The sequence below is a fragment of the Pseudochaenichthys georgianus genome, chromosome 16, assembly GCF_902827115.2.
Source record: "Pseudochaenichthys georgianus chromosome 16, fPseGeo1.2, whole genome shotgun sequence".
In the NCBI taxonomy this organism is placed as follows: domain Eukaryota; kingdom Metazoa; phylum Chordata; class Actinopteri; order Perciformes; family Channichthyidae; genus Pseudochaenichthys; species Pseudochaenichthys georgianus.
This window is the reverse complement of record NC_047518.2, coordinates 23,193,623-23,220,837: the sequence shown is the minus strand read 5'-3', so window position 1 is coordinate 23,220,837 and position 27,215 is coordinate 23,193,623. Positions and strand designations below refer to the sequence as shown.

The following is a 27,215-nucleotide window of genomic DNA, read 5'->3' as shown; positions in this document are numbered from 1 at the left end:
CAGTCTCATCATTTGTGTGCTTTTTCTATTTTGACAAATCTTAATGTCTGCTGTGCAAAAGGCCTTTTGAGCTTATACAATTCATATTTTTTACACAAAATAATTACCAAGAATCAATAACCTCCTCTCATAAGAACACAAATTAAAGATATCAAGCAAAGGAATGTACGCATTATATTGTCTAAAAACAACTAGGGCTATGGTTTATATAATTTGTTGAGTTCTGTATTGACATTATCCGAAATCTTTCCAACAGCTTTGAAACTTAGAGAAATCCCTTATTTCAATCAAAGTAACGGCCTCTTTCATTTGATCCCCTGTTGCCTAATTTCAATAATTTACTTTTTCCAATATCTAAAGCAATTGGATGCAAAACAGAGCTTTTTCAACTTATTCATGTTTAAAGACTATCATATAAATAATGGGTCATCAGATTAAATGTCCCATTCATTGACTAAGGAGACGACTAACCAATCAAAACATATGCCAGTCCAAGCTCTAGCCAATCAAACCGCGTGCTTGTGTGTCTGGGGTGGGAGATTCATGTGATTGGTTGTTGCTCGAGTTTCAGACACGTCCGCCGGCAAGCTTCAACGCATGCCGCCGTGTGGACGCTGCGTAAGAGTTATTTAAAAATTAAAAACATGGGTTTACTCCTAAGTCAAAACAATAGCTCTTGGTGGCCACACATAAAGAAAAACCCAACTACGACTCAAAGCTTATAACTCTTAAGTTCTGCCTGGTTTTGCTTTATTTTTGTTATCTTCCCCTCACCACAAGTACTCTTCTGTGGCTTCACTGTCCGTGTTTCAATTCAGACACACAGTTCACTGAACTGACTTTTAAAATGTCCCCAAAATCACTGAGTATGTGTCGTCCTCAGAGGTACTGTAGAAGCATTTTTTGTCATGATTGAGAGACATTATGCTTTCTTGTTGGGGTTAAATGGTAAGGATTTCGCCTTTACCCATGATACATCTGGTGAATCCTCATTCTGTATTAGAACAGTAAGTGTTTCTATCTGTGTTGGGTTCATAACATTATACAGTGTTGACATTATTGACTTTCTGATATCAGCTTCACTCTGAATATCACAATGAATGGCTTTTAGCCGAGTCTCACTGCACTGCTGTCCGACTCTGGTCTGTTTGTTCCTGATCCATGTATTCAACTCTTTCTGAATAATATCATTAAGCTGTGTTTACACTTCTACTGAACTAAGACACTTCAATTGTCCCATCTCACATTAATGCCATAGTTAGTGCATTATATCACGTACACTCTGCAAACAGAAAATAAGTACCATTATTAGAAGGACAAATCCTCCATGACCAAAGCGTACACGGTCCTAGGAGCATCTAATTACATTTTCTGCACTGGTTGAACTTACACTAAATGCTTTCTTTCATGAACATGTTTCATCTGCTACAAGTACCTAATTATAGAATGTGTCCACCTTTTGTGTTGCTGGGTTAAAACATTGAAACCACCAACTGTGGGTGTTTTTAGATCCTCTCTGAGATACAATCAAGTGTTAGAATCAATATATATTTAGGACTTAAAGTCCAGTAGTCTGCTGTTGATGCGGCTGCCATCAGTTTCTGTCAGACACATACCGGACATGATGTTTTATGTTAAGTCTTTGTCCTCTTGTTATGCGTCCCTTTCTCCCAGTCGGCAAGCTGAAGTGTGACAAACGTATCTGTTTTCTTTCCCCGGTGGATTTTCTCTTTCTGCTTCTGTCTGGTCTCTCCCCGAACAGAAACGTGGTTTCACATGACTGGCAACTACTTCCTGCCCAGGAGTGTACTTTCTCTCAGCATCTGTCAAAAAGGGAACCTTGTTCCGCTTCTTTATTCACTAGTTAATTAGGAACGTACACTCTGTCGATTGTCACGCTCAAGCTATTTCATGGCTTTTTAAATCAGAAAATAGTAGAAGCTTGTACTCAGACTCCATGTTCCTGTTGTCCAGTAATCTATTATGACCAGAACTCATCAATGGAGTAATGATAGAGTTTCTAATCAGTTAAGTGGCAGACTTTGCCTTACTGTCCTTTGATCACTGGATGATTGAGAAATTGACAACGTTCTACTCAAGAAGTCCAGAGGGTTAAATTGTCCTTTGGTAAAAAGGCTATGTGATGTCCTTGAAGATATGGAAATCTTATTTTATTTATATACTGAAGAAAAAGTATCTGTGGATTCTCAAGAAAGGTAAGGTCAAAGGCGAATACTATCTTTATTCTGTCCAACACTAACCAAATCCACCTCCCAGATGCTCTAAAGCTACTTATAACACTAATCAATTATGTGTTTAATTGGTTAGAAAACCCAAAGGGTATTGTGTCCTTCCAAGATGTCAGGGTAGCTATTTACCATCTTCATGGCAGTAGCTAAATATGAACTGCACGGTGATATCAATCTCATTAAACTGAAAAAGGGAATCAGTGTGTGTTCAACAGTATGTTCGAAACTATTCATATAACCAAAATGATCTGCATTCCTGGATACCGCTACGGTAAATCTACTTCAGTAACTGGTTGAAATGAACATTTATAGATGAAAATGAAAACGGATTGACTTTACGCTCCTCTTCTTCTTGTCCTTTGCTCTACAGCTGCTTTGCATATGGGCTCCTGTGTATCGTTGTGCTACTTAACAAGACAGTTTTATATTGATGCAATTACCAGAGCCTGGTTAGAATTGATTAGTGTGATGAGATAACAGTTGACGTGCTTTACAAAGCTGCTACAGATGGAGTAAAGCCTTTAGCTGGAGCTGTGTGGGTGGGCCCTTGCATGTAGCAGAGTGGCCTCACATTCACAAAATCAGTCAGCAAACACAGCCTGTCCCTGTTGTCGTCAACGCGAGGATCCTGGAGCTGCCGAGTGATGTATCTGCCTCAGCTTGGCACTGATTTGCTCCACATTGCAGAGGACAGATTGTCATAAAATGGGCCTACACTGCCTCTTGTCTCTCAAGCCCTGAAATGTACCATGATGACTGTTTCGTGAAGAGCCTAGCATTCAGGGATAAGTGGAGCTGAAGCTATCAGCGGGGAAAAGATAGGTTGCTGCTTTCTTTGAGAACTGAGCTCACTAATGCAGCCTGTCCATCACAAGCACTCCCTGTAAAATTCCCTTCATGAATACTGCCTCACTTTAATTCCAAATGTACACTTAATAAACAACATAGTAGCGTATCCACCCTAATGAGACGCATGTTTTTTATTCTTTGGCCTGTGCCTGTATTCCTCCTGAGCCACAGTGGTGTGCCGTGCCGAGCGCTCTTATCCTAATGCCATCCAGCACTCGGCTTTGCAAATGAGGCAGTTACCAAGGATACCAATTTGTCTGAAACAGCAGACCTGTTAGAGAACGTGCGATGATCCTCTCCAGTCCTCGACTCCTTGCCGCTCTGCCTCTCCTCTACTTTACTCCCGCCTTCCACTCCTGTGCTTTCATCTCATTTCTCTCTCTCTGAGCACAAAGACACATGCAAAGGGCTTAAGGGGGAAAAAGAGAAGAGTGAGCGAGACGTCGTCTGGAGGAGAAAATGACTTGTGTTAAGGAGGGTGTATGCTGGATGGTAATGTGGATACAGAGTACAGAGCGACAGAGGGAGAAAGCAGACAAAGGGAAAGTGACAGTACATTGTGGTTTTTGTTCCGGACACTGTGTGTAAAACAGATTACTGAGTCATTTGCATCAGGCTTAAAGCTGTCACATCCTGATCTCCCATTTTAAGCTTAACATGGGTTTCCACTTATTTTTGCATAATGCAACAGCTGCAATTACATGGAAATTGTAGTTGGTGTAAATGCATTAACTACCATGTGTAATGGAGTTGAGATCACAGCTGAGGCATTATCATATAGGCAGGGGTCAACATGTGCTGCAGTTAGGGGAACCCAGAGCTATTGTTTTACCTCTTGCAGTAAAACATGGTTCATTTTACTGTTAGTGGTTGTTGCATACATCCTCTCATCCCATACTTTATAAAGTATCGGTTGCTCATTCAAACCTTTAAAGCCCTCCCTCAAAAAATGTGCTTGCTATTGTTGGCTTTCTTTTTCAAGTGCACGTTAGCTACAGTGTAGATATGGCAATGAAAAACTGAAGTCACAGGCTCCTCCAACAGTGCAACATCAATATATATACAGGACATAAAACAAATAAAACTGAAAAAATAGTGCAAGACAATGTTTTGAGATGTGCAAGTAAATACAAATAAAATAGGATTTTGGACCTTTATTGTGCAAAATGATAAACTAGATGTGGAGTTTGACTCTAGAATATATATATATATATATATATATATACTGAAGGCAGACGTTTCTCTGTATGTGAATGAACATCAAAAAACAAAACATTTAGCAAATTCTCCTTTCAAATTCATATAATCTTGGCTTATTTTCACTTTAAATGTTCTTGATACAGCCTGAAGCCTACAGTCTGTAAAAGTAGTGATAATTGTGATAGTAGTAGTAATAGTGATTGAAAATACTTTGCAATGAGAAAGCAAATCTTCACATTTTGAGCTGAAAATAGTGAATAGTTTGTATGTTAAATGATTTGAAATGAGTTGATTATCCATATTGTTGTTTACAGTGCTATCATGACTAATACAGATCTTATAACTTAATCCAAAGGTGTTGAATCCGATGGGTTGGGATGCTTTTGGACTTCCTGCCGAAAATGCAGCCATTGAGCGAGGTCTCGACCCAGAGGAGTGGACTAAGAGGTAGTTGAAATATCACATCTGTTCTTATAAGCGTGAATTGTTAAACATACCCTAACATTGCTGTTTTCTGTGCCGTCAGTAATATCCAGTCCATGCGGGAGCAGCTGGACAGCCTCGGGCTTTGCTTCAACTGGGACCGGGTGAGTAGGAAGTGAAGTAGAACTGAGCATCAAACAGACTGTACGGCTTTTAGATCTGATTTGCTCTCTTGTATGCGTCACACCACCCACTGCTGACATGACTCTGCTTTTCCCGACAGGAAGTCACCACTTGCCTTCCAGACTACTACAGGTGGACGCAGTATCTGTTTGTCAAGCTCTTCGAAGCAGGACTGGCATATCAGAAAGAGGTAGGAATGGCCTTTGCACTAAAGTGCCTATACAGGTTTCCTTTTGAAAGGATGGTATGATTGGTTTAGGTTTGAGGTCGCTGACTGCTACAGGAATGATTGAGGCAGCTCACCCATTACGATTAGACAAAAAAATAAGAATGGAAAATAGCAGAGCTTGTTAGAAGCTTTTTAATAATGTTTAACGAAATGAGACAACCTTGAAATAAGCCTTTTCTCTGTCTTTTAAATCCAGACTACTTCCTAAGCTCTTTTTTCCTTTGAACTATGTGTGTTTATCTGCATTTGTGTGTGTGTGTGTGTTGTCTATCTGCATTTGTGTGTGTGTTTTCCAGGCGGTGGTGAACTGGGACCCTGTGGATCAGACGGTGCTGGCTGATGAGCAGGTGGATGAAAATGGTCGCTCCTGGAGATCTGGCGCCCTGGTGGAGCAGAAGCTGCTCACACAATGGTTCATCAAGACTACAAACTATGCCAAGGTATGGCTTTGCAGTATGTCTGTGTGTGTGTGTGTGGGAGAGAGAGCTCTGCATGATGTGTGTGACCAGTGGTGCCTGTATGGCTGGCCGGCAGCTTCATGAAGGCCAAAATGAGCATTGGGACCCTACTGATAACAATCATGGCTGCCACTTCAGAAGCAGCAGCTGCAGTCCTGCCTCTCTGGTTCTGCAATCAGACCCCTGGACAGCGTCCTTTGTAGATAGAAACCAGCAGTGGCGTGTTAATACCACCAGGAGGTCTGGCCAGCTGATGAGAAGCCTCAGAACGTGATATGATTCACCAACAGGAAAGATGGTTCATGCAATGCAGAACATGCATTTGCATTGTTGGAGATGGAGGTGTGCGTGTGCTAACAAACACACTGCACAGGAGAAAAGTGTTTAGTTTTATATAGATGGGGAAATCACATTTTTCCAGACCATTGACTTATAGACAGTGGCTATTAAATCTTAAGTTAGTTGTTTTCTAAGTTTAGAAAAATGTGTAGAATTGTGGTTGTCACATTAAACGTTTTTGCTGAAACTAAGGATTTTAATTATTAATCAATCTATAAATCATCATTTTTTCCCTATTGGTCTGGTGTGTGAATTTGCGGAAAGATAAATAAAATGCTCATCTCAATTTTGTAAAACCCAAAGAGACATTTTGAAATGTCTTGTTTGTCCGACTCACCGCTTAAAACCCGAAGACATGTTCGTTTGTCTGTATGCGTGATTTACATTATTTGTTTTGTATAATTTCAAAACAAATGTAAATGTAAGATGGTCTGTAACTGTGAATTATTTTATGCAAATAAAAAATAAATGTAAAAAAACATTCAGTTAAAAACAGAAAAAAAAAACAGAAAAGCAGCAGCTAAACAACTAATCATATAAATAATGTTAGGTCTTCTTTGGTCAAACAGCTGCCACATGAAGGAAAGGCAGAGGAAGGTATAGCATAGATTTGTATACTGAACTAAAATGATATTGAAAAGACCTGCCTGTTGGATGTGAAACAAGTTGCTTTGAAAAATGATCATCAATAATGGAACACTTGTGATTTCTTATAGAACATGTAAAAACACTTGGTCCTCAGAGGGTTTGTTAATACCTTTACTAATTTGATCACTTTGATTAAAACGTCAGCTCGTCACCCAGTTTTAGCCGCAGCGCTGAAGCCGCCCATGCTTGTCTATGTCAGAGGTGTGAGAGGAGGTGGAGGCAGCCTACTGTGACAATGTGTTCCTGCATTTCTAATTTCTCCCTGACGAATAGAGAAGTGGGAAAGAAGGAAGAGGAAGGTGTTAAGGAAAGGAAGTGAGAAAGACAGATGGAGCGAGAGGACGACCGTGTGAAACCTTAGCTTAATGTAATTGGAATGTGATTTCCCGCGTGTGGGTTTCTCTGTTCGCCTGTACACGTGTTCCACTCTGTTAGACAACATTAACCTCAGACAATATTTACTCAGCAGTCATCAGTTCAGCTGTCAGCTAGTTCAACGGAAAGAGTTTCTTCATGAATCTAAATCATATTGTTTGTTCCAGGACATAGTTGACTGCATGTTATTTCTAAGATGGAGCAGGCAGGATGTGAAATGATCACATTGCTGGAGCAGAGTTTTCAATTTCATGCATAATCAAACTTGTTGCACTCAGGCACACATGCCGCCTGCCTGTTGCACTGCACTGACATCTAAATGATTCACAAACTGAGAGCTCAGTGTGTTCCTCAGCAATATTATTATTCAAATATGAGGGCTGTTTTGCATCATTTGGGTACATCGTAACGTTGGTAGGTAACATGGCAGTAGCCAGCGAGAAAAAGCTAGATTTTTATAAAATGAAATGATGATAAATGCATTCCAGTTTTATCAACTCTTTTCCAAGGAAAGAAGCTTCCAGCGCTTAGTCCAAAAGTTCATAAATCTACTCAAATCTAGCTGTGTCTGGCATTTCTACAAAGCCTTGTCCCTCTATAACACATGACTAGCTTCAACCACAAACCACTGTTGACTTTAGGATTACTGGTTAATATCCTTGTGTTGCTGCATAATGTATTATTTTAGTCCAAAGTGCACTTGATGCGTCTTTCTCACACATGCTCATACAATCCTCGGTCATTGCTATACAATCCCTTTTCTCACACGCTTTGCTTAGTTGCCATGGAGACTCCTGTCCTTGCTGTTACCCCTGGTTCTCCATAAAACTATATTTTTAAATCCAGACAAGTGAAAATGTTTACTGCCTCTCACTGTAAAGCCACCATGGGTTATCTGTCATTCCTCTTTCTGCTTGGAAAGTCTCTGTTTTTGCTGCGTCTCTCCATCATGCTGACACAGATTCACTGCTGGTGTGTAGAGCCTCTTTTTCTCACACTCTGGAGTAAATCCATAACCGACACACTCCACGGCCATGCAGGTGATGACTATAGCCAGTGTTTATGTGCCATCGATATCGCTGTGATGAGGTACTGCATGCTGAGCGGCACAGTAAGGGGAGTATTGTGGGTAATAGATTGTGACAGTCTGAAAAGGAAATGGAGAGTTCGAACATCTCGGGCCTCTGCCCAGCTGTGGCTTCGTGGCCCGAGCCTCGTTGATATGCATAGCTTCCTTTAATCATGCAGAATAACTCGTGTGAGAGAGAAAGAGAGAGAGAGATAGATATAGAGAGAGAGAGAGTGTACACTTTATAGGCGATAGCTTTGTGATATCAAAGAAAGTAGGGCAAGTGGAGGTCAGGATTTTTGAAAATCCCTTTTTGTCTGCATAATGTGACCTGGTCGGCTCTGCTGCTTTGTCAAAATTAATTGGCCAGGCTTTGGAAGAGGTCACACTGAGTCAATTGCATTATCCTAGGCAGCCATAAAGGTGTGAGGAACTAGTTGCCCCACCTTTAAAAAAAATAGCTATTTTCCACAGTGAAATGGAAAATCATATCTTTTTTTAAACTTCTGCAAATCTTTGTCCCTGCCTCCCTCCTGCAGCCGCTGCTGGACGCCCTGGCCGACCTGCCGGAGTGGTACGGTGTCAAAGCCATGCAGGCGAACTGGATTGGAGAGTGCACCGGCTGCTACTTCGATTTCAAACTCAAGGTGAATCTCGGCTCCCTTCCCCCCTTCCTCACTTTTTATTCATTCATCATTCTTGCTTCCTATTTAATCTCTCAACCTTTTTCTACCAAGTGTTTCCTTGTTTTCTCCTCATTCCCAGCCCCTGTTTTTCATCTCTTTCTCCCCGAGCACTGATTGCTTGCTTTTATTTTGGAGACCTGTGTTTATCTATGTATTGTTACCAAAATTCAGTTGCCAGAACATACAAATCTACTCTTTGTTTATCATGGTCATCAGGTTCATTGATCTGCAAGTGGAAATCAACCGAAACAAGTCTGATGATTCAAAAGTCTTATTATCCTGTTCACCTGGAGAAAGATTCAGTCCTTTAATTTCATAAATTGTAAATAGGAAAGCTTATAGACTGTGTTTTTGTGTCCTTCTGTATGTATATGGGAGTGGATTTCTCTTGCAGAATGAATAACTAAAGTTAGAACCAGGGGTCGTTACGTTAATTGATTGGCTGCTTGACTTGTATTACATCATTTTAAATTGTCAAAGGAACCCTTCACTCATTATCTCCCCAGGGGGCTGACAATATGTATTACTATCTTTTCTACAATATGACTTATACATGGAACCCCCTATCATATGTGTGCCATCTATAAATAATTATAGGATTAGAGACTTTGCAGTTAATTATTTATCAAAGATCTACTAACGGCACATCTCAGACCCAAGATTCTAGGTAATAGATTGAGACTCCAGCCGATAATTTATCAGATCACTTGTTAATCATTTGTACTGTAACAAAAAAAAGCTCTTCTCAAGGTACTTGTAGCAACCTTAATTGTTCTAAGCCTACAGACAATAGCCATGCTAGCAGCTCTGTGTGTCAAGGTTATTAATGATGTGTGTTTATTGTGTAATTGATTGCCATGACAATATTTAACAAACAGGAGAACCTTTCAGTGCTATGGTGAACACAAGTTCTACATAAAACTGTAACACAATGCATTTTAGCTTACCCTGTAATGTGTTTTAAAGTCATCACATTTTAGAATACTTGCTTCTCGTCTTCTCCCCCAGGTGAACGGGGAGGACACGGGGGAGACCCTGTCTGCCTACAGCTCCTGTCCAGAGTCTGTGTTCGGAGCAGCCTACCTTTCCGTCCTGCCCTCCCACAGACTGCTGCACGGTAGCAGCGCAGTCCGCTCGGCCCTTGAGAGATCCTTCCAGCCAGGCAGAGGTGAGCTCTTCCGCACTGACTCTACTCTGTGATTGGGCTTGTCAAGGATTTCCTGTTTTAGGTGGGGGGGAAGATGAACGTTTTCCTTATGGGGGTTCTTAATTGAGCAGTGCCTGATAACAGAAATGGTGCTGCTCTTCATCAATCCTCAGATAAAGAAGGAAGGACTTACACTTTTCTGGACATTTCATTACATATGTGTACTGTATTTGAGACTTTGTTAATGTGAATATGTTTATTTAAATATCATGGTATAATGAGCTGCCAGGTGAAGCAGCGCTGCCTCCCTCACACCTCCATCTGCTCTCCAGACTCCCTTACAGAAGTCACCGCTCACAACCTGTTCACCGGCCACGAGGTTCCCCTGGTCATCTCACACAAGGAGGCGTTTGATGCCTATCTGGATACCGTGATCGGTGAGTTACCGGTGTTTATCTGTGTGGGGCGGGTTCAATAATCATCTAGAAATCGTATCTGGTCAATAAAAACAGTAATCTGTATCTAACCCTGAGCTGATATTAAAGCAAAAAGATTCAGCCTTAAAACACCTAGCATTTTGAAGATTGATCCTTTTGTTATACGTCTTTTTCATGCAGTATTTTCAAGTTCATAATGATGTTAAGCCAGTGGGTGTTTGATTGTAATGATTAGTCCAGCACAGCATGCTCACCTCTCAAGAGATTTGTTGATGTGTGTGGGTCTGTGTTTTTTCTGTGTTACATGTGTATGCTGCATCTGTGTCTGACAGGTATCCCAGACTGCAGTGAGGAGGATCTTTCTGTGGCCAGAGCTCTGAACCTGAGCTGGACGACGGTGCTAAAAAGTGACGAAGACGGGAACCAAACTCTGATCAACTCTGATGAGGTCGGTTGATGGTGACCAGAACACTTATCAAATGCAAATGACTATTTTATGTAACATTCAACATTAAAATATCTAAATATACGTATGTAAGGAATATATATGTAATTACTTTATCTCAAAAATGTCTAACAACTTTCAAGCTTAGAGAAATCGATCACTTTAATCAAGTTACCAATATGTCGCCTTTGGTCTGCTATAATGGCGTCACATTTCTGTGTTGTTGCATGTCAGAAGATGGTATATTTGGCTTTTGATACTGTTTTTCCTCACTTAAAAAAAAATACACCTCTCAGATCTTGTGAGTTTTAACCATATATTTGAACTGGGAAAAGGAATTTGGTCATTGGTAAAAAAATCGCACGACAAACATATATAAATAAAATAAAATGTTAAATGCTCTATTTCCTCTTCTTGGTGTAGTTCTCAGGACTCTCTAGAGAGCAAGCATTTGACTCCATTACCCAGAAGGCCAGAGAGCAGAAGACAGGCGGACACCTCACCAGCTCCAAGCTCCGGGACTGGTTGATATCAAGGCAGCGATACTGGGGCACACCCATCCCCGTGGTGCATTGTGGATCTTGTGGTCCAGTTGCTGTTCCTGAGGAGGAGTTACCTGTTACGTTACCAAAGCTGCCGTCTCTCAAAGGAAAGGGCGTTTCACCGCTGGAGGAAGCTCACGACTGGGTCAACTGCAAGTGTCCCAGGTGAGAACACTGACATGTTTTATTTAAAAGTTTTATTGGACCATTACACACAAAGGTATTTTAATGCTTTTTCCATGCAGTCCTGTTTGGTGTTATCTTAAACATAATACATCCTGAGAAAAAACTCTGTTATTCCTTTAATTACTATACAAAAGGGAATATTTAGACATTTTATTTGCATTTTTGAAGTAGATAATTTTGATTGGGAATTATAAAAAGACTCTCAATAAGCCCTAATTATATGTCATCCATGCACAAGGGAGTCAAGTGATTTCAAGCCAATCAATGTATTTCAATTCTATAATCATAACTTTGAATATTATTGTTACACGCTTGTGACATTTGTGGCCGAAGGTATTGTGGTTTCGGGGTTTTACATTCTTCCATCCCGTTGTCATGATTGTCATGTCTCTGTGAATCTCTTCACATTTGGCACAAACTCAAGGGTGAATAGATAACTTTGTGCTGGTAAAATCCACTCATTAAGCATGTTTTTGGCCGTAACTCAAGAATTCATTTGCTGATTATTACGATTTCACATTAATGTCTTGAGCTTTCCTTTGCAAATCCGCATTATGTGAACTTGTTCGGCAGGAGCTTGAATGTAACATATGTTAATGTCCCACACTCCAGCTCTAAATAACCTCAGATTTATAATAACCATTTCAACTCTAACCATTTGCATAGTAAGAAAGCATCCCGATTAAGTGCTCTTGAGGGTCACTGAGTCACCGACACCTCCAGGAGCACTGTAATCATTGGCGGATAAGTAGCTCTATTCAGCCGCTGTAGCAGAAATGTAAAACGAAGATGTGTTTTACTGTTTGCACGACATTAGCGATTTGGGAAATGATCCTGTCCATTATGGTGTTTGTGGAGTGGGAATTGAATTATGTGTAAACCCTCTCCTGCGAACTTCCTGTAGTTCCTCAGGAGACCAGCACTGACTAAACGAGCCCGCTGTCAGCGCAGGCTGAGAAGATTGACAGCTTCACAAGAACACAGCATTGAGAGCGAGCCTATGATTGTGTGATTAATACTTTTGCTCTGATGGGGTTGTGTAATGAGCGGCATCTGTGACAGGAGCTGCATGAGATGATGATGATGGAGGTTACATAAGCCTGCGGTGCCTCGTGAGACGCACACAAAACTGTACATTTACACACACACACACAACAACCTTTTGGCCTTATTAGACACACACACCTACACGCACGTGCACACACAGCACGTCACCTGAGTGACTGCGTATGAAAATGTGTGCTGCTCAGCCGGCGTCTCCAGAGTCCCTCGCTGATATGGGAATTCCTCTCTGAATGAGACTAATCACCATCTTGGCATCATGTTGATTAAAACAACGGCCCACTCAGTCGCAGATGGCAGTCATCAGATTGTGTTCAGTCACTTCCACAAAGTTTCTTGAAATCCTCCCATCAGTAGAGATTGATGGCTATAATCGCAAAAACATCGTTATCTCCTCTCTTCCCATCTCCCCTCCGTTGTTAAGTGTCTCTGGAAATGTGTTCTCTTCACTCGTCGACCATGTCCAATTAAAGTTTGAGTGGAACACGGTCGAGCAGGGTGATGAGAAATTGAGTTTTATTTGTCCTTGAGGAAGTCATTTCCTGTGTACTCCTCTGGTGTCGGGCCCGCTGTAAATTGGCCTGCCAGCTGAATCCCCCTGCTCGACTTAGGCTGGCTTGGAAGGTGTGCATAATAGTTTTTGTTGTTCCATGATTTTACAGGTAAAAAGGGAAACGCTTGGCTAGTGCAGCACACACATTTGCAGACGCACACAGCACAAGGAGCAAGGGCCATTGTTCATGCGAAGAGCCCACTTGTGGAGTGGACAGCTGCCTCTCTTGCCTCATCTGTTCGAGAGCCTTTTGGCTCCTTCTGGCTCATCCTGCAAACACACATTCATTAACACACTTGTGCATACAGGTTGCATTCGATTGACTTACCTTCTGTTGTTGTTGTTGTTGTTGTGCTCTTTCCATGGGTTAGAGAAGGGTGCCGTCTCCAGAGAGAGTCCCTCTGTGTTCTCTAATCTGATCTGACTGTATATGCTAACAGCTGCCTGTCAAATGACCACAATCTGGCCTGTGATTTGGACAGTCTGCTGTGAGAGAGGAGGCAGCAAATCTCACTAATTTAAGCAGACATTTTTTTGGACATTTTTTTTCCCGTTCTGTGAAGTTTCTTTTTTTGTACTCTTTTGTGACAGTTTATTATACTGCTGGATTTTTTATATTATGAAATAACACCTGGCTTCTTAATATTAACCTTGCTACACCTTAGCCTTGTTGCTAGGCAACCTTTAGCTCATACCTTATCATGACTGCCTTATTATAGACCTGTGTGGTCGAAGGGTGTGTGGCTGTGCTAGTGAGTTTGATATTAAAACCTTTGACGGTGAAACGAATGTTTGTGTGAGTGAAAAGGTTAGAGACAATCATACTAAACCGAGACATCCCATAAGGTCCAGGATACGATACTTGCTCTGTTGCTCATAGTGAAGCTCAGAGCTTTGCTTCTGTTTATCTTTCTGGGACGCTGATTTCAACTCTACTGAGACTCGTTATAAAGTAAAAGGCAGACGCTTTCACCGTTCCATTAAGTGCTTTTAAATCCAAACAGAAAAACTTGCAAACGTCCTCCCCCTCCACTGTGGAAGGGGTGTGGGTGGGTAGATTCACATCACGTACCCAAGTGCTGTTTGGTTTGGATAGAAAGGGGCATGGGGTGACATTTCCAACACAAACACATGATTATGTGTTGGGCCTGCCAGTTGGGTCCGTGTTAGCTCAGCCTGTTAGTCAGGGCACAGGAACAGAGCTGCGGTGCCAGCCTGGCTTCAGCTGTGCTCCTCTACAGGGACATGACCCCCACATGCAGATGGAGCCAGCGTTACACACACAAATAGATCACATACTCTGCCATTTCACTTAGCATACAAACAGAGATCGTTCATTTGTTCGCATTCTAATTAGCAACCCTAATATTGATTTTTGTGTCACCTCTAACAATCGTCTTTGTCTCCTCTGACAGATGTAAAGGCCCAGCCAGGAGGGAGACTGACACCATGGACACGTTTGTTGACTCGGCTTGGTATTACTTCAGATACACGGACCCTCGTAACACAGACAGGTACGAACATTCTCCTACTGAAACGTTTACTTTCTTGTTTTTGTACAGGTTTTTTTAAGCCACAATAATGCAAGATCTTTCCTTTTGCATCTGTTTCCTCACACTGTGACAGATTTTAGCGCAAATTGCACACGTCTTATTGACACCGTCTTTGTTCGAATACAAAGAAGAAAAAGCTGTTTCTCCAGGAGTGGGTGGACAGTGAGCATATCTGCCTGTTTTTAGATATTTAAAAAATATTCTTTGTAATGTCTGCTATGTCTACAGAAACGTGATTATCTCTCTTGCCTCATACACACACATTGTACTTCCACATACACACTTTGGGCTATATGCACCATTGACAAGTACTCAAACACATAATCATGCTCAGGGTAAGATCACCCACTCTCTCCAACTTGCCCATTTAAAACATGCATATACTACTGTGCACACACACACACACACACACACACACACACACACACACACACACACACACACACACACACACACACACACACACACACACACACACACACACACACACACCCACACACACACACACACACACACACACACACGGAACTTGCATTCCCTGCCAATAGAGATTATGGAGCTATGGATGTCACCTGCTGGGATGGCAGCGATACCCTGAGCTCAACAAAAGAGATTAATTTCCCAGTGCCCTGACCTAGCTGGAAAGCTGCTTTAAAAGGACGGGGACTGCTCTCCCCATCACTTTTCTTAGCGGGACAGATTATGGCACAACAGAAAAAGCAATTACACTATTTGTGAATTTCAGTTAGCCTGCTGAGCCTTATGTGCACAAGGGGAAACGATAATATAGGAAGCAGGAGATGTTGAAAGTAGCAAGTAAGAGGAAGGAAATAGGGAGAGGGTGTTATATGGAAGTGTGGTATGTATAAGAGTTCCCTGGGCTGATGCCAACAATCCGGTTAAATAATTTTCAGCGATGTGAGTTCATAACTTTTTTCCCTGGTTCAATTATCCGGAGACACCATCAGCCGGAGAGGGAGTGTGAAGGCAGGGAAGAGTGGAAGAGAGTAATGAGTGGTGTGAAAGGTGACACCCAGAGATAGCAGACTGCTCTAAAAAGTATCATTAGGTGGAATCCCTGCCTCGCTGACCGTCATGCCGTCAGACTAACCACATGCTGCTCCAAATCTGAAAGAAACCCAGCAGTCTCAGTTCAAATGTACAAATGCTAAACTATTTTTACATGAGATGCTGAGTTTAGAGGAAACCTTCACAGCCACATTGAAATAGATATTACTTGACCAGATGTTTTGTGTCTGTGTGTGTGTGTTAATGAGATAAAGGAAGCTCCAGGAGGCCTCTGCTCGCTTCATCCCTGGATCAGTTTCAGCCTGCCCCCTAGAGGAAGTGTGTGTGTGTGTGTGTGTGTGTGTGTGTGTGTGTGTGTGTGTGTGTGTGTGTGTGTGTGTGTGTGTGGGGGTGTGTGCGTGTGGGTGTGTGTGTGTGTGTGTGTGTGTGTGTGTGTGTGTGTGTGTGTGTGTGTGTGTGTGTGTGTGTGTGTGTGTGTGTGTGTGTGTGTGTGTGTGTGTGTGTGTGTGTGTGTGTGTGTGTGTGTGTGTGTGTGTGTGTGTGTGTGTGTGTGTGTGTGTGTGTGTGTGTGTGTGTGTGTGTGTGTGTGTGTGTGTATGAAGCACACAAATGTTTTTTAAGAACAATGCTGGGAAATTCTTTTTTGCTTATTCATCTAACATTAAACTTTATTTCTATAATTGCACTGTAGTAGCAGAGTTACAAGATATACAAAGAGCTTTACATTGTGAAATCTATATCAAAGATTTTCAACTCCATAGTAAGACAAATAAAAGTCCAGAAAATGAAATACAATAAAATGCACCACAATAGACACATTTTTTGTCTATTGTCTATTTATTTTGTTTAAGTTATATTAACAAATAAAGCATAGAATCAATCAACTTTATTTTTAAATCATCTTTCTTACAGATGTGTGCCTTTCAAATGGCTTCTCAGATGAATGGCATGCTGGAAATAACAGATCTAAAAACAGTGAACAGAAAGAACAAAAACTGTTAACAAAATAAACAAATTGAGACCAAAGCACTCAAAACAATAAAATGATAAGATTTAATAAAATACACAACAAATCTATAATAACAGTTATAGAAGTACCATGATATTAAAGATTATTAAAACAGATTTGAATTATAAACCTTGAATGCAAAGTGAATAAAAGAATGAACCATTCCTAATCAAAAGCCTAGATTTCAGTAAGATATCCTCAGCCTGTTTCAACTCGGAGCATGATAATTGCAGAACTGGAAAATCAAAATATCATATTAAATCAATAATAATAAAACTAAAATGCTTATGATTTAATGTTATACAGCCAGCATATATTTATGTGATCAAAGCTCTTTTTCCGGGGAACAGGGCATCATTCTAGATTACTATGATTCATATTTAGTTGGAGTAGTGGGCATGCAGTGAAAGCCAGTGTGGATCAATTAGAAAAAAGAAAACAACCTCTACATAAACTAAGACAGAGAATCTAAGGTAGACACAAAGATGTCCAACAGCAAGAGTTAATTTTGAAGCTTTTTTCAGAATAAATACTTTCAGAGACAGCTCCCTCAAACTTGCTCTTCCTCTCCAGGCCTTTTGAGCGGCAGCTCGCGGATCACTGGCTTCCTGTGGACGTTTACATCGGAGGGAAGGAGCACGCTGTCATGCACTTGTACTACGCTCGCTTCCTCTGTCACTTCTGCAAGGATCAGGGTCTTGTCGCCCACAGGTACAGAACACAGTGTTTTATCCGCTTTTCTTGTGCACGTACATTTGTGAGGTAATTAACCGTTTCCATTTCCTTTAGGGAGCCTTTTCGGAAACTTCTGGTCCAGGGTCTGATCAAGGGCCATACTTTCAAAGAAGCGGAGAGCGGCCGGTACCTAAAGAGAGAAGAGATAGACTTCACAGGTACACACTGTGTGAAACTGAAGGATGTTTGTCAGTGTGACACATCTCTAACGGAGGAGAGGGTTTCCCTCCACGTCCCTCTACCAGATCAAAATGAGTCATGACAACCTTTTCTTCTTTTATCAAAGTAACATCCATTTTAAGCTGCTGATAGCAACCTCTCTCTTTGTTATGCTTTATAGCTTTTCCTTATTAGCTACTCCTGACAAGTAGTCTTATCACGAGAAGATAGAACCTAAGACGTCTCTTACAATTAGCTTTATGCTCTCTATTGCTTCCCAGTATTATGTGCTCAGATTGACTTGACCTTTTCTTTACTGTGTTTTACTAAAAAGGCATCAAACAAGAGCCAGCAGGAAACAATTAACGACCTTGACAAAAGGCTTTAAGTACATGGAGTAAAAAAAGAAAGCTTGAGAGAAAATGCAAAAGTAAAAAAAAAAAAATACTTTAATTAAAGATAAAATGAATAAAGCCAAACTGTGAATCTCAAGTGATAACAAAAATGGGGGAAACTATCAGAAGACGTCATTGTTCAGGCTGCTATACTACGCAGGCCCTTAAAATACAGCCAGTGAGTGGAAGCCAAGGGAGATATGATGATGCCTACAAGATTTGGTTGGCTTGTAATCATGTTTGTCCAAGGCATGTAAACACATCATTGATAATCCACACGAAAAGTGATAGAAGCATTAACAACTCCTTGAAGACCATTAAACATCATCAAATATCTTATTCAAGAGATATTTCCTAAGTGAAATAAAAAACACAACTGACACCTAAACCGACTCCTCTTCTAGATGCGGAGCCGGTGATGCGTGGTGGTGGTGATATAGATGTGACGTGGGAGAAGATGAGCAAGTCTAAAAACAACGGTCTGGACCCCCAGGATGTGGTGCAGCAGTACGGCGTGGACACGGTTCGACTCTACATCCTCTACGCCGCTCCACCCGAACAAGACATCCTCTGGAATGTCAAGAGTGAGACGCAAAATTACAATTAGTTTTATCCCACAGGCAATAAGACTGCTAACACCTGAGCTCTGTTAAGTGCCTCGATAAACATTCATCTGTTTGTCATCTTGCAATTTATTTATTTATCTAAATAGTTATCGCCGAAATAAACCGTATTTAATTTCATCTTTCTGCGCAATATTTAATTTTACATTCTGTTGTTGTATATATCATATTCTATTTACGTGTATATAGACTTCTTGCACTATTCTTATTTGTATTTTTGTATTTTATTATATATATTGCATCGTTGGAGGAGCTCGGGTCATAAGATTTTCATGCCATTTCTACACTGTAGCTTATGTGCATGGGACATTAAAACCTTTGAATCTACACTTCCACCTTGAGTTTCTATTTAGAATAAAATGAATTCAGAATTATACCAGATCGCTTTAGTTTTGTTAGATTTTGCTTTATCTTTATACCATCAGTGTTCGTACAAAATCTTAAAATTCTTTCTTTGTTTTCCATATTAGGAATTTGCTTAAAATTGAATACACTCCTTAAGAATTGCTAGATCAGTTGTTTTCAGATGACATCTTGCAGAATTTTTGAAAAGGTCTTCCTCCCACAATATTTACTACTTGACTGTGCTGTCGTTAAATTCTTTTTTCTTCTGTTTCTGTGTCTTCCACACATTAGCGGACGCACTCCCCGGGGTTCTGCGCTGGCAGTCTCGGCTCTGGCAGCTGGTGACCAAGCTGAGGGGGGCTCGACAACTCGCAGATCCCCCCAGTCCCTCCCTGCTGAAGAAGAAAGAGCTGGCAGAGACAAAGAAGATCTGGGCGAACAAGAATTACGCTATTGAAGAGGTGTCTCATTGTGACAATATTTAATAGTTAGACATTTCCACAGTCATTACCAGTAGGGGTCAGTAGTGGGTCAACATTTAAAATCTCATTTCACAGCAGGTTGGTGTATATCTTTTTCAGTAAAATGGGTGAATCACTCCATTGCAAACCTTGGTTTTGAATTAATTCCTCTGCTTGTGCCAATTGTCTGTAGTTATTATTTTTAATGTGCACAATTAAGTAATTCATTTTCCTCAGGCTTTTTCCAGCGAAATAGACTGTACTGTTGAAAGGCATGGTAAGATGTCTTTTCTCAGTTGCTCCTGCATGATGGTATGGTCTGAGGTAATATCTTTCATACATTTAGGTCCAACAGCACACAGTCCTGAGTTCCAGCCTTTCCATCCAATGCTAAACACCACAACCTGAAACCCCTGGAGTAAAGAGTAGAAGAGGATGGGAAAAAAAGGGATGGAAATTGATTTTAAATCCACTCTGTCTCCTTTCACACTTTATAAATAGCCTCCTTTGGCTACCAGGTTTGATTCTGTCTCCACGCCTCAGGGTCTGTGCTTTTAAAGGACCTCATAAGACCTGACATAAGCCCCCAAAGCCGAGGCTGTCCTTTGATCTGTCCCTCAGAAAAGCCTCGGTGATCGACCTCCTTCTCCCTCAGGCCGTTACTAAATGGGTTCTTCTTCCCAGAAGGCTAAGCAAGGCGGTGTTGACATGCTCTGTGCCTTCAGCCGGTTCACATGGGGATAACAGGGGGCGGCTCCTGTTTCCAGCCTGTCACTGTTTTTTAAATAATCCTTCGGATGCAGTTTGAAAAATATTGAATGATGCTGTCAATCAATGGAGGCGTCAACATGTCGAGTAACCACAACAAAATATAACGTCTTAAACTTTATAGATGTAACTAACACAACTGTCACCTGTTTTATTTTGTTGTGGTTTTTATTTACAGGTGACATCTCACTTCACAGAGGAGTTCCTCTTCAACGCTGCCATTTCTCGGCTAATGGGACTTACCAATACACTGAGTGTGAGTGTGCCCTCCGGTACCTTGAAATAATGATGTCACATTTATTGTTTGTCACAAAACACTCTGGAAATCCCATTTCTACCACTGTGTGTTCAGAGTGCGACAGTCAGGGTGGTGCAGCACAGCGTGGAGTTTGAGGAAGCTCTGGCGGCGCTGGTTATGATGACAGCACCCATGGCCCCTCACCTGGCTTCTGAACTTTGGGCAGGTTAGTGACCTACAAACTATTCACGCGTAATAAATAATACACTCAAAGAGCATGTACTAAATTCTTCCTTAATCATATGTCTCGGCATGGGACATTATCAAAATGTCATTACTAAATAAATGAGATACATTTTAATTGCATCACAAAAAGGAAACATTTGTTTTTTTGTGAACATTGAGTGAAAAAACTAAAATAATAAATAAAGGACGAATGAAAAACAGCAACATTGTGTCACTGTAATAATTCCTGTATTTTGTTTTTAATCAGGCTCTGTTTTTCACTTATTTATCATGATCATGAGCCATACAGCTTTTTTAAAGTAACTTATGTAAGGGTAATAAGGGTTTTTCCAATAATACATTTTCAACTGAATAAAATTGTTGTTATAAAGGATGAAAGAACATGTAAAAGAGCAGATAGAATAAGGAACAGATTACAGATTTAAAACGTATATCATCCCATCCCAAACCAGGAGGTGCTGCATCTTGCACTAAATGTACATTGTTGATTTATTTAGTTTTATTTTAGACTCTGAATATCAATGGGGTTATATTGGTTATTTTTTACAGTGACACATTTCTATAGCGCTTTTCTTGAGCCCAAAGGCGCTTTACATTTGGGAGGGAGGGTAGACAAACAAAGCCAAAAAGAAACAAAACAAAACAGAAAAGCAGTCAGGAGGAAGTTGGTTGAGAGGGGTAATATGAGTAAGCGCTAACTGTCACCAGCAGCTGTTGTGTCATATTTTCATCTGTGTCCCATACAACAGTTCACCTTAAATATGCTCACAGTACATCAAACAAAACTGAGTACTCCTGGCCAAGGGCAGAAAGCACACAAGCGAAGATCGAGCGTCACTTATGTTCCTTATGTATAAGCTTTCCCCCACACTGCCCTGGACGACATCCCCTTATTGTCGATGACACACGTACACCAGCTCTCTCTCTGCACACAGCTGACAGACGGGAAAGAGGTTCCTGAAAACACATTGTCCAGCTGATAGTGGCAGTCAGGAAAACTTGACGGATAACCCTTGGGAGGAAGCCTGTATGTTTTTAACGACGGGCTGTTTGCATTTTGTTTGTGCACGCGTGTAGTTTTATAAACGGGATATGCAAGTACATGTGACCTCTGCTGAACTCAGTCACGTTGCCTTTACACTTTTGCCTTGTTGTTTTGAATTCACTCACACAGTTCACAATAAGGGAAGTTCATATCCTTCCCTTGTTCCTCCTGGCAGGGGATGTACACTTGCTGATTTGAATGAGAGTCAGGACAGGGAGTGGTGCGCTGTTGTTTAACCCTTCACCAAGATACATTTTCCAAAACTAATTTAGTAAAAGAAAATGTAAAAGTCATCCCCAGCAAGTTATCTGACTCTCTTAAAAAAAAAACACAACTTATACTGCTTTGTTATGTACTTTTTCCATGTATTGTCACCCCTAGGCTGAGTTGGTATAATTATTTAAGTTGTTCTTCTGTGTTTCCTCACAGGTCTTTGTCAAGTGGAGAACCCCCTCAGCCCCATCCTGCAGCGTGGAGGAGACGTCCTGCAACAGGTCTGGCCAACTGTAGACCCCGAGTACCTGGAGGTCCCTGACTTTGTGGAGCTGTCTGTACTGGTAAAGTCACACTCACACAAACACACATTATTCATTATCTCGCATTATCTCTTTGGTTGTGTGAATTTCACAATAGTTCATGCTCATTATTTATACATTACTTTGCACACATTTGCTCTTGCACCCACTGGCATTTTCACCCGAACTCTCCGCTCTTAAACCCAAAGTCTTATATTCATGATTACATTCATAGTCTGTAATTTTCAAGAGAGCCTGTGATTACCCTGTGTGAGTTTGTGTGCGTTCAACTGTGTCCGCACATGTGTGTTTATTCGTCCGCATATCAAGTGGTGTGCTTGAAGCTAAATAGACAAGTGGGTCAATAATTAAAAGCCAGTAAAGGAGCCACCGTGTTATTCCTGAGTCACTGTTACTCTCTCACCCTCATTTCTGCCTTCTTCCTGCCCCTGAGCACCATCACACAAATAGCAATCGGTTTGGCAGCGTTTGTGTGTGTGTCCAGTGAGTTTGTCGAGTGTGTGTGTGAGCTTTACATGTGAATTGACCGAAGAGAGGGGGTGAAAGTGCTCGAATGGCAGCGTGAGATTAAGTGAAGGTTTAGGTGTGTGTACACTTTAAAGGTGGAAAGGCAATCAGAGAGAATATCCAGCTGTGATGTGAAGGTTTATAAAATCAACTTGGATCAGATCCAAGATTCACACATGCTCACACTGGCACATGAATGAACACAAACACACACACACACACACCCACACACGCATCCGTCTTCACAGTGTCCTGAATATGGACTCGTTAGTAGATCAAAGCTGAAACATATTTAATCTGTCTGTTTTCTCTCTAGAGAGTTGTACCCCCTGCTAATCCCACTCTCGCTCACACACACACACACACACACACACACACACACACACACACACACACACACACACACACACACACACACACACACACACACACACACACACACACACACACACACACACACGTGATGTGATGATAGCGAACACAGTCAACTGACTAAAAGCTCCTGTCTTTCAGGGGTTGGATTCTTCCTCTGATTTCTAATTGAGAGACAGAAAAGGCTATGAGAGAAGGTGTGCAGTGTGTATGCTTGCGTGTGTGTGACTGTAAGGCCGTGTTCTCTCCATAATCATATGTGCCATGCCGGGGAGTTAAGATAACACTCTTTTCCACATCTTTGGTATTGCATTTCTTGTTGTTTACTCGTTCGTCTCTCATTCACAAGTCACAAGTTCTACACACAGGCATCCAGTGCTTGATGATGTTGATGAAGATGATGTTGGTTTTACCTCAGACTGAGCTCTCTGTTGTGGGCTTCCTCTGGAGACAACCTCACTCCCTATGTCCTCTAATAATAATAATAGATGTATTTTGTTAGCGCTTTTACAGGTGCTCAAAGACGCTTTACAGATATAGTGAAAAGAAAAGAACAACAAATAAATATATAGTTAAAGTCAAATAATACAAAAACAATCACACATTAAAAGCCAGATTGAAGAGGTGAGTTCTTTGAAGGTGGTGAGGTCAGTGCAGTCTCTGATGGGTTGTGGGAGTGAGTTCGAGAGGGAGGGGGCAGCGACAGAGAAGGCTCTGTCCCCCCAGGTCCGTTGATTGGTGCGGGTGGGGATGGATAGGAGGTGGGCTTCTGATGAGTGGAGGCAGCGGGAAGGGGTGTGGTGGTGCAGCAGGTCTGTCAGGTAGGGGGGGCCTGGTTGTTGAGGGCTTTGTAAGTAATGAGGAGGACTTTGAAGTTGATTCTTTGACGGACGGGGAGCCAGTGGAGGTTCTGGAGGACGGAAGTGATGTGGTCTCGGGAGCGGGTGTGGGTGAGGAGGCGGGCAGCAGAGTACTTGGAGTACTTAATCATGTACTTGGGTTTGTCTCAGAAAGGAGGCCAAGGCTGAAAGGCCTCACACACACACACACACACACACACACACACACACACACACACACACACACACACACACACACACACACACACGCACCCACATGCACGCATGCACGCCATTACCTTTCAACCACACCAAATACATGAACACATTCAAATTGTGCACACATGCATCTAAACATTACAAGACGGCGTGCCCTTCCCATACCTACCACTAACTATCAGTGGCGTAGCCACCATAGGGCCAGTTTACTTTTTTTTCCATTATTTTATTATTATTATAAAAAAAATGTATTCACCCATTGAGAATATCCAATAATTAAAAGTGAAATTCAAGTGAACAAATATCGAGTTTAATTAATGTTGTATGTGCTTTGTCCTCTGAACCAAACTCATTTACGGTAAAACTGATTGTTGGTTCCAGCGCGCGCCATAATAACGAGAGAGGCAGAAAGCTGCCTGCAAAATAAATGATGGCTCAAAGTTCACTAATGAACTTTGTTTTTTTTTAAAAAGCCAGACTCCAAGAAGAGCCCCCACTGCCCTCATCTAGCATACGATCATTTTCTGATAACGATGAAATAGCCCCGCCTCCCTCTCCCCACCTTTCCTGCTGCTGGGCTGTCAGAAGAAAAAAAAAATGTTAACGGAAACTCTGCCGCACGGTTCCCTCGTCCCTTGGAAGAGGCGGAGAGGTGGGTGTTTTTCATCTGCTGGTGGACAGTCCGGAGAGATATACACAGGGTTGGGTTGTAACGGAATACATGTAACGGCGTTACGTAATCAGAATACAAAAATCAAGTGTATTCAGCTGGCATTTGAAAAACGTGTAATCTGATTACAGTTACTTTCGTAAACCTGAAGTGAATACATTTTGGAATACTTATTGGAATTATTGGTGGAAAAGTTTCCTCACAAAATGTAATATTCATTACCGGCAGAACTGTGTGCACACTGCACGGCGCTGCAGCATGTCTGTGAGGCCCCGCCCCCACACGCAGATGAGAGAGAGAGATCTCTTTTAAAATATATTGAAAGTTAGAAACGGAGATGGTTAGATAAAATGTGCAAGATAACGTTTATGTAGCATTTCTTTATTGTCAAAATGATGACATTTATAACGGGATAAAAACAAAGTGAATGGCCTGCTGCTGCTGAATGCTTGGGGCAAGTGACTGGAAAAAGTTTTAAAAGTTATTACATCGTTTCAGATAATAATAATAATAATAATAATGATGATTCATTCTATTTAGGGGCGCCTTTCAAAGCACCAAGGACACCTTACAATTCATAACATATTCCAAGGAAAGGTTTTAAGACAGTACAAAGAATGCAGTATGGGTGATGTTTTTTCAGAATGACACCAAGATGTTGTGTTTGTGCTCTTGATAAGCCATATAAAACAGTAAAATACGTGTCTCCTGTTCACCAAAACATACCCATCTGTTATGGAAAAATAAAGTATTCCAAAAGTATTCTAAAAGTAATCTGCCACAGGTACCGGCTGGGATTGTTGTTAGCTTCTGATGCGCAGAAGAAAAATCTGGCCCACCCTATTTTTTACAGGCCCACCCTAAAATAAATGTCTGCCTACGCTACTGCTAACTATGTGTTTTAAGGGTTCACTGTGTGGAAGGAGAGGTGGAGTCTGTTATTTTGGGACCCTTTATGCCAGGAAGGAAGAGTTTATGTAGAGTCTGACAGGGCAAAACTGCTTTCAGACAGAGATTAAAGTGGAACATTTGACTCATTCTTCATTTTTCATCCTCAGATTAACAACAAGGCCTGTGGGACAGTGACCGTGCCTCTGCAGGTGTCCAAAGATTCGAAGCAAGTGCAGCAGCTTATCTTGGAGAGCCCGTTGGTGCAGAAGCATCTTGGCGGGCGCAGCATCAAGAGAGCCATCCTCTCCCCCAGGACCGCCCTCGTCAACCTCCTCATTGACGAGTGATGTTCTGGTGTTCACTGCCACAAAAGACACAAACGAGGTGGACTTTTTTTCAAATTAAGACAAAAGTGAAAGTCAGTTTAAATTACTTTGATGTAAATATGTCTAACAATTTTTTTATTTATACTTTCCAGTTTTTATTAAAGAAATACAAAAAGCAGTTTGGTTTCTAGTCTCTTTAAGAAGTCCCAAGCAAAATGTGGCACCTGTTTCTTCAAATAATTCTCCAGTTTAGTCAGACACTCTGACAATCACACATGAGCACAAACACAACTTTAGATCCCATCCTTCAGATCTTCCCTTTAACCTGTAACTCCAATTTCTGCTTCGCTGGAGGGTTCTAAACTTCACATCTACCCGTCTGCTTTGTGTTTGTTTGCTTCACGTCTCGGCTGGGCCACGCAGTCAAGATCTTCCTCATCAGTGTTTATCTTTTCCTCTGCTGCTGCTTCTAACCTCAGATCTTTTCTGAGCATTTTACACGGATACATTTTTGGTCTCTGTCAGTGTTCTATGAACCCTGTCACTATCAAAAGGTTTATTAATGGTCACTGAAGAGCCTCAAGAGGTTGGGGGTTTTTCAGCTTCCCACCCTATCATGGTTTTCTATTGCTGCACTGTGCCTACTCATCAGCTCGATGTCTCCGTCTCAGCATTTGACCAACATGACTCAGCCCTGTCTTGGCAGAGCAGCTGCTGTTCTGAAATGTATCCATGTGTACACCCACGGGCCTCTCTTTGAAGGCTTGGTGATGGTGAGTAAGCATTTATTTGATATGTACAAGCACTTCCAGTGGCCACATCGCCTGTAAACCAAGATTTTCAAAAGCGGTAGAACAAAAGTCTCATATTTTGTCTGGTATCAGCTTACGAATGAACAAAAATAATATGATCTCTTTGAAAAGTGAGATACACACATTGGTTTCGCAAGGTCAGCTTCCGCTTGAGGGAGTGCTTTTATTTTTATGGTATAAAATAGGCAGCATGTGACTGATAAAATCATGCTGTATCACCTATTGTAAGGCAATATATTTTAATTCAAACATGATGAATAAACAAGGTGCGGACAGAGGGATAAACAGAACATTCCCCACAGAGCCCCCTCACCTTTTTACCATATTTCTGTGCTTTATCTCTGACCATCAGGTGAC

General features: G+C 41.4%; 1 protein-coding gene across 1 annotated transcript in view; it reads left to right on the top strand.

Annotated features, from left to right (window-relative positions):
* Positions 1-26,224, top strand: part of lars2 (leucyl-tRNA synthetase 2, mitochondrial) — a 32,442-nt gene extending 6,218 nt beyond the window's left edge. The window contains exons 4-21 of the mRNA XM_034103354.1: positions 4,654-4,745; positions 4,825-4,885; positions 5,005-5,094; positions 5,430-5,573; positions 8,562-8,669; positions 9,717-9,876; positions 10,188-10,292; positions 10,625-10,740; positions 11,161-11,444; positions 14,496-14,594; positions 17,245-17,382; positions 17,461-17,564; positions 18,365-18,544; positions 19,220-19,389; positions 20,336-20,413; positions 20,510-20,621; positions 22,116-22,243; positions 25,888-26,224. Coding sequence (XP_033959245.1) covers positions 4,654-4,745; positions 4,825-4,885; positions 5,005-5,094; positions 5,430-5,573; positions 8,562-8,669; positions 9,717-9,876; positions 10,188-10,292; positions 10,625-10,740; positions 11,161-11,444; positions 14,496-14,594; positions 17,245-17,382; positions 17,461-17,564; positions 18,365-18,544; positions 19,220-19,389; positions 20,336-20,413; positions 20,510-20,621; positions 22,116-22,243; positions 25,888-26,067 — 2,349 coding nt within the window. The 3' untranslated portion in view covers positions 26,068-26,224. The remainder of the gene's footprint in view (positions 1-4,653; positions 4,746-4,824; positions 4,886-5,004; positions 5,095-5,429; positions 5,574-8,561; positions 8,670-9,716; positions 9,877-10,187; positions 10,293-10,624; positions 10,741-11,160; positions 11,445-14,495; positions 14,595-17,244; positions 17,383-17,460; positions 17,565-18,364; positions 18,545-19,219; positions 19,390-20,335; positions 20,414-20,509; positions 20,622-22,115; positions 22,244-25,887) is intronic.
* The last annotated feature ends 991 nt before the right edge of the window (positions 26,225-27,215 follow it).